The sequence below is a fragment of the Brassica napus genome, chromosome C4 (genome assembly GCF_020379485.1).
Source record: "Brassica napus cultivar Da-Ae chromosome C4, Da-Ae, whole genome shotgun sequence".
Taxonomy (NCBI): Eukaryota; Viridiplantae; Streptophyta; class Magnoliopsida; order Brassicales; family Brassicaceae; genus Brassica; species Brassica napus.
In genome coordinates, this window is record NC_063447.1 from 48,930,260 (window position 1) to 48,938,418 (window position 8,159).

At 32.0% G+C, this 8,159-nt stretch overlaps 1 protein-coding gene across 1 annotated transcript; it reads left to right on the forward strand.

Moving 5' to 3' along the window:
- Positions 1 to 5,744: 5,744 nt before the first annotated feature.
- LOC106390291 (probable WRKY transcription factor 15) lies at positions 5,745 to 7,187 on the forward strand. Its single transcript, XM_013830723.3, has 3 exons — positions 5,745 to 6,557; positions 6,638 to 6,763; positions 6,850 to 7,187. The coding sequence occupies exons 1-3, from the start codon at positions 5,863 to 5,865 to the stop codon at positions 7,022 to 7,024; spliced, it is 996 nt and encodes a 331-aa protein (XP_013686177.2). The 5' UTR covers positions 5,745 to 5,862; the 3' UTR covers positions 7,025 to 7,187.
- The last annotated feature ends 972 nt before the right edge of the window (positions 7,188 to 8,159 follow it).

The following is an 8,159-nucleotide window of genomic DNA, read 5'->3' on the forward strand; positions in this document are numbered from 1 at the left end:
AAAATACTATATAACTAGATGAGAACTCATGCATATGCGCGAAGGGAGGTTTTATACTAATGTGTTAACTAAAGATTATAAAATGACGAATACAAATGTTGGTTTCTTAAATGTATCATCGTTGTTGAAGAATTAACGTATTACACTCATTATAATTATTTTTAAGACTTCATATGCACAGAAAAAAATAGTTTGGCGGCTGACACAAATCATAAAAACCAGATAGCAACATCGATTGTAAAATGACAAAATGAGATTAGGTTTTATGTTCTCGATTTGTTTACTATTGACTCTCCCTAAGTGATTTCATTTTCTACTATAAAACTGTGTTTTCGTTTTCGTTTTTGTTTCACTGATATGTGTTTTGTATCTTTTTTTAACTTCTTCTGTGAATTCGGTGAATTACATAAGTGTCAGTTTAAAAACATGGACTTCTGTAAAAATTATTTCTGTTCCAGATACATATATAAGAATCAAATTTTTGAAGAAAATACCGGCAAACTCCATTCACAGGTTAGTGTTCAAATTTAATATATCAACTTGTTATAGAATATAAGTGCACACTCGAAATATATATGTATGTCTAGTATATATTCACCAGTTCGATCTAAAAATCATCTAATCTTGAAACAATAAAACAAAATTACTTATTTTATTAACCTATGCTTTTGAGGTTTAGTTACTTAAGAATATACCGATAAAAGTATATATAATACTTTACCATTCTAGTATATGTGAACTATGTATAAAGTAAGAATTGTTTGATTTATTAAATGATAAACCAAAAAACTTATAATAAATAGTTCAAAACTCTTATTCTTACAATTATAATAGCTAGATAGAGTATTAGGGATAAACAAATATTAGACGAATGATTAAATCTCTCATTTTTCGAACGAACTCAAAAGAAGCTGATTGGAATCTTGTCATGATATTTCATTAAAAGCTTTTTAGAAATAAAAATCAAGACTAAAATATTTAATCTGAATGAAATAATATATATATATATATATATATATGCTTCCAATATTAAAAATCACTTCAATTTGAAGAAGTGTATTTATGGGATTGTCAAGATCAAATTACATATTAGAAACCATCTATTTGAAAAATAATTTGTATACATAAAAATATATACATTAGAGTAAGCACAAAAATAAAAAAAAATACATTTTGTTTATTTACAATCATGTTTTTGTTAAATAAATCAAAACAATCATTTTATTTACTTTATATGTTACATAATTAAAATTAGTGATATTGACATATATATATATATATAATATTTTGATATAAATATTTATTATTGATGTTTTCTACTCATATGATTTTATTAACATTTGTATATTTGCTGTAACAAAAATTTAAACTGTTAATCACAAAACTTTTAATGTGAGATTTATCAATACAAATTTCAAAATTAAAATATTAAAATCTTAATAATTTTTCAATGCAAATTTTTCAATTAATATATTTTTATATTTTTATATATAATTTAATTTAAATGAATGGAAGAGAGGAGAATAAAAAGTGTAGATTTAGCCAGTTTATCTGTTGCAGAATTTGAAAGTCTAGCTGGGAACTTAAAAGAGACAGAACTGAAAGATGAAAATAGATACGTTGGCAAAAAAAGAAAAAAAAGATGAAAATAGATGATCGATGTCCTTCATGATCCCGTAGAGACCCGCCGAAGAAGTTGTTGAGGTAAGCGCTGCAAAGAGCGATTGACAATCTGTGTTGAAATAAATTTTTGAGTAATCCAAAGAGAGGGCTGTAAGTAGTGCTCATCGTAGTGCCAAGGCTTCCGCTATCAGCGGTGAAGGGGCATTTCTCCCCACTCGGGAAGCTTGAGAGATAATAATCCCCTGTTTATTCTTGAAGATGCAACCAAGCCGCCATGTTAGTATCACTTTTCCAAGCTGCATCTGACCAAGTGGAACGATTAATTCACAACTTACAACCAAACTTGAACCATTGGTTCGAAGTCACATGCTACTTTGTTTCCCCATTTTGTACTGCGACCTCCAGTACACAAGATGGAGACTATTGTGATGTTGTAAAAGATGTACCACCCACTATAGTTTTCATTTACTCTGTTAAATTCTTATCTATAGTTTTCCCTGATAACACAGAATAACTATTTATAATATCGTATTTAGGACATAAATTATTCCGCTTTAACAAGATTAAACTTAAGATTACTGAATAGCCATATGGCTGAATAGTAAGAACTATTAGGTCAGCATATCTATCGCTAGCAGAACCTAAAACATTGTGATTTTCTAATAATACAATTTTTATGTCACATTATTATCTGACCCGCTCAAAGCCTTAAAACTAAACTTTCTTATTTGAATCTGAATGTATTTAAAACATTAGTTTGGTGATGGAAACATTTGTTAAGATATATCATAAACAAAAGTTTTAAATACAATATGTGAGCATAGATGAAGAGTGGGAACTTTCGGTGGAGGAAAAGAAACATCAAACACGTTTTTTGGAAGAATAAAAGGGATTTCGTCAGCTTTCCGTCTTTGACTTTGAGTGTCTCTCAGTCAAGTTTTGTGTGTACTTGATTTTCTAAACTCTCTTTTTGTAGCGCCTCTAATTCTTTTATTTTGATTAATTGCAACTTTATTTTCCAACATATTTTATTTAAAAACTAATCAGTAAAATACTAACATCTAGAAAGCTAATTAACAGTCATCTATAATCCGTCATTTTTACAAATTGCATAAACATTTATAAACAAAAATGAAATGAAAATCTATGTATATTTTCAATTGTGATTATTTTAGTTCTGGTATCAGTGAAATCCAAAGACAATCAAACCAACTAAACTAGTGAGTTTTTCAACAAAAATATTTCTCCATCTTCGCCTATTATTACTGAAATCGACAACCTACAGTAAGGGGCTGTTTGTTTCACCATTTGTCATCTCCATCCAAATGATTCATTTGTATGATCTATTCAAATGATCCATTCAGATTTTTGTGATTGTTTGTTTGTCCATCCACATAGCTCATCAATGGATCTTATGTTTGTTTCTTTATTTTCATTTTCATTCAAATGAGTTTAGTAAAGAAATTACCAAAATATCTTTGTGTTGATTTAATCATATGTTTAATATTAATTTTAACTATATTACATTTAATTATTTAGTTTAATATATTTACATTAGAATTATTTCAAAATTAACGAGTTTTCTTTTTGCGGTTTGGGCGGGAAAACAAGTTTTTTCGGTTTTAGCGAGAAAACACATTTTTTATGTTTTGGCGGAAAACAAGATTTTTCGGTTCTGGCGGGAAAACGATATTTTTCGGTTTTGGCGGGAAAATACAAATTTTTGGTTTTGGCGAGAAAACAAGTTTTTGCGGTTTTGGCGGGAAAACACGTTTTTGGCGAGAAAACATGTTTTTGCGGTTTTGGAGGGAACCACATTTTTGTGATTTTGGCGGAAAAAAGCGTTTTTGCGGTTTTGTCGGGAAAACACGTTTTTGGCGAGAAAACACATTTTTTGCGTGTTTGGAGGAAAACACATTTTTGCGATTTTGGCGGGAAAACATGCTTTTGCGGTTTTGGCGGGAAACCGCGTTTTTGCGGTTTTGGCGGGAAAACGCGTTTTTGCGGTTTTGGCTAGAAAACGCGTTTTTGCGGTTTTGGCGGGAAAACGCGTTTTTGCGGTTTTGGCGGAAAAACGCGTTTTCCAGTTTTGGCTGGAAAACACGTTTTTGGCGGGAACACATTTTTACAGTTTTCGCGGGAAAACGAGATTTTTCGGTTTTGGCGGGAAAATACAAATTTTCGGTTTTGGCAAGATAACACGTTTTTTGGTTTTGGCGGAAAAACACATTTTTTGGTTTTGGCGGGAAAACACGTTTTTGCAATTTTGGCGGGAAAACACGGTTTGCGACTTTGGCGGGAAAACGTGTTTTTTGTGTTTTGACGGAAAAATGTATTTTGGGGTATTGGCGTGAAAACATTTTTTTGTGATTTTGGCATGAAAACATGTTTTCGGTTTTTGAGGAAAAACACGTTTTTGCAATTTTGACGGGAAAATATTTTTTTGCAATTTTAGCGGAAAAATGCGTTTTGGGGTTTTGACATGAAAAAGTAGTTTTTAGCACGGGAAAAAGTGTTTTTATAGTTTTGTCAGTTTTCGTTTGTGATAAAAATGTTATTATGTTTAGGTTTGTAATTTGTGAATTACATTAGGGGTATAATAGACATTATACCATTTTGAATGAACCATCTTCATTCAAATGATCCAAATTGGTTCAGCTGAATGGACTTTAAAATTAAGCCTAAATTTTCAAAAGTCATCCGGATGATCCATCTGTATGAGTTGCACTTTTAGTGCCTAAACAAACAAAACTCTCATCTTCATCCAGATGGCTCATCCACATGGAGAAACAAACAGATCCTAAATTAAATTATCATAACTAATTCGGCCAATTCAAACCTAATTCACTGAATACAAATACTCCTGAATATAACCAGGACATTTGGTTGGATACCGTTTTCACAATAAAAGTACATGTTCAAGTACTAATGTACATGTGTGTGTAGATTTAAGGGATTTCCACAACAACCAACCTAAAACCTTAAGTGTCATCATAAATTCTCATCAGAAAATATAACTAGTACAAACGGCGTTTAAACATATACAATTCCACAGACATTGAGACACAAACAATCCCATAATCAAACACACAGAAACAAAGAAACTCTAACTAGAGACGACCAAAGCGGAATATAATTTAACTTAAATCATCATTCAAAAGTTGAGAAGCAAGAAAAATAGACGTAAAATAAAGAAAAATAATGAAATACTATAACGAAAAGGAAGCTGGCGAAAGGTCAACTCCACCAAGCTGGCGAGGACAAAACTTCTGCGATTACGTTAAAATCGGGTCCCACTTCTAAATCAGATCTTATGGCTGACGACCAAAGTTTGACCCGCTGCTCTCTCCGCAACTGCTCCTCTCTCTCTCTTTTTCGTCCGTTATGACTTATGCTCTTACCAGTTATCATTATTTTTATTTTTTTGTCTGCATCAAAAAGTGTATTCTGTGTTACATTTCCAAGAAATCACATGCATTCTTCATCTAATCAGAGGGATTAAGATGATGAAATCACATGCACTTTTACTGTATAAATTTCACACTCATGGGATCCGCTTAGACTGGATCAATTTATTAGTTGTTCAAGTCTTAGAAACTTCAGAGGTGAATAGGGTTTGATTTTTTTTTTCATTCTTTCATTACAGTTATGATTTAACCACTATGCATATCTTAAATAACAAAGCCACTTAACATTAGACATAGGAATTTAACATTAACCAGGACAGTTATCAGCCAAAATTTCTATTTATCAACCACTAATATTATAAACTAATGTATAATAGCTAATATGCGTATAGTTAGTTGCGGCCAATAGCTACTTCCAAGCGATCAGAATTATATACATTGCTACTTGTATAAGTTATAGCTTTGTAAGAAATACAATGGTTTCGTGATACAACAGTCCATATTTTATCTTCTATCATTCTATATTCGATTTCATCTTTTAACACTTTGATTACCAAACGGTGCTTTTTCCGTTTTGACAAATATTGACTTTTTAATATAACAATTAAGGAAATTGACTTCTTAATCCTCAAGACATTAAAGAGAAGCAAAGAATCAAACCCTATTTATGAACATAGAAAAGTCTAACGTGACACATTAGTCAAGCCATTTAACCATCTTTTTCTAATTTTTTTTTTCCTCTCTTACTTATTAGTCCCTTCAAATCTCAAGAAGTCCACAAGTCTCTCTCTCTCTCTCTCTCTCCATTATTCTTCTTGTAGAGAGAGCTTTTATGGCGGTGGAGCTCATGACTAGAAACTACATCTCCGGCGTCGGAGTCGACAGCGTAGCCGTACAAGAAGCAGCTGCTTCAGGTCTCAAAAGTATGGAGAATTTTATTGGTTTAATGTCTCATGAAAGCTTTAACTCCAGTCAACCATCTTCTTCCTCCTCCGCCGCCATCACCGATCTTGAACTAGCTCGTAATACAACGGCGGACGCGGCGGTCTCCAAGTTCAAAAGAGTCATATCTCTCTTAGATCGTACTCCAACCGGACACGCCCGGTTTAGACGCGCTCCGGTTATTTCACCAATTCAAGAAATTAAACCGACGCCGTTTCAAGCTCCGCCGCAGATCCATAAAGGTTCGTTTTCTTCACCGATTAAAACGATCGAGTTCTCTTCTCTCTCCTCCGTAACGGCGGAGTCTGAGCACACGAAACACCACTACCGTCGTGAAACGGCGCCGTTTGGTGCTCAAAGCCTCTCTACAACAGTTTCTTCACATCGCCACCGTCCTTCTGAAACGGTGCCGTTTAATACTCAAAGCATCTCCACAACGGAAACGGCACCGTTTGGTAATCAAAGCCTCTCTACAACAGTTTCTTCTTTCTCCAAATCAACGAAGAGAAAGTGCCACTCGGAGAATCATATCGCCGGAAAATGCGCCTCTGCTTCATCCGGTCGTTGTCATTGCTCCAAGAAAAGGTATTATATTACAAGATTCGACATTCCAACACTTCAAAGTCAGGTCTTGTCGTAATAGAACGGTTTCTTGTCTGCTACAGGAAGACAAAACAGAGGAGAGTAATTAGGGTTCCGGCGATAAGTGCTAAAATGTCCGATGTACCTCCAGACGATTACTCATGGAGAAAATACGGACAGAAACCAATTAAAGGATCTCCACATCCAAGGTACTTAATAAGATTCAGTTTGTGTAAGATCGAAACTTGTTGGACACGGTACTGAATCTTTGTGTGTTGGTTTGACAAAAAAACAGAGGATATTACAAGTGCAGTAGCGTAAGAGGTTGTCCAGCTCGCAAACACGTGGAGCGAGCGGCAGATGATTCGTCCATGTTAATCGTTACTTACGAAGGAGATCATAATCATTCTCTCTCCGCCGCTGATCTCGCCGGCGCCGCCGTAGCAAATCTCATTTTGGAATCGTCTTGAAGAGAAAAAAAACTTTTAAGGCATATGATATAAAATTAGATCTTTAGCGAAGTTACTTCTCTTTTAGTTCTGTTTTAAATGACTGAAACTATGAATCATGTAATCAAAAACCTTCTGCGGAAGATATAACATTTTAGCTAAATTAAAAATTCGATTCATATTAGTTTTTTTGGTTCTTTATTTTTTTAGGTTTTGATTCATCATCTGAATTCTGACATATCGCAATTTGGATGGCTGATTGCAGTTTGAAGAGTATATTTTTATTTTAGGCAAAAAAAATAGAAAGCTTGGGGTCAAAGTTAAAAGTTGGGTAAAGAAGATGGGACGTGTTAAATGGTCAAAGAAGTAGAAAGATATGGGACCAAAGATGTCGTGTTTGACCAGAGCTTCTACGACAATGGAAAGGAGCTCTTTTTCAACTTATATATATTTATGAAACACAAATTATTAAAATCTAAAAACTAATTTAAGTAAATGTTAAAAAGGGAGAAAATTCTAATCCTAGCAAAATCTTATTAAACTAATGATTAATAAACGAACTCCAAAGTTAATAGAAAATATATCATATTATTATTTTCTAATCCTAGAAAATTTTAATCCTAGCAAAATCATATCATATTATTTTCTAATTTCATTTTAAAGAAAATTATATGTAATTATGTACTATTAATTTACTTAGTAAATATGTATTTATAACTCATTATAATTTGAATATGAAGTATATGATTTATTTTAAGCAAATTTTTATATATATCATATGTAATTATGTGAGTGATATTAATATGTTACAAAAATTAGATATGGATGTTATTATATAGATTATATTCTATAATATTATTAATATATTTGTGTCTATATATTTACTTATTATCTAATAAATTATATCAATATATTTGTGTATATATATTGTATATATATATATATTTATTTATTTATTTAAGATACAATATATTTATCATTCATTTTTTGAACAATATATATTTATCATTCATAAATAAAAACAACATCAATTTCTCTCTCTTTTCTTTATTCACAACATGTTATAACCAGTTGCTCTACCACAAAGCTTAAAATTAGATTTAAAATGAAATTTAGAATATATATTTCGGATGTTAATTCTATTGATATTTAAGAA

What these genes read in the sequence shown, in the direction of transcription:
- LOC106390291 (XM_013830723.3), top strand. Translation starts at nt 5,863, where the DNA reads ATGGCGGTGGAGCTCATGACTAGAAACTACATCTCCGGCGTCGGAGTC. An exon ending in TGTCATTGCTCCAAGAAAAG is followed by an intron (nt 6,558 to 6,637) that starts GTATTATATTAC and finishes TGTCTGCTACAG; the next exon opens with GAAGACAAAACAGAGGAGAG. An exon ending in AAAGGATCTCCACATCCAAG is followed by an intron (nt 6,764 to 6,849) that starts GTACTTAATAAG and finishes ACAAAAAAACAG; the next exon opens with AGGATATTACAAGTGCAGTA.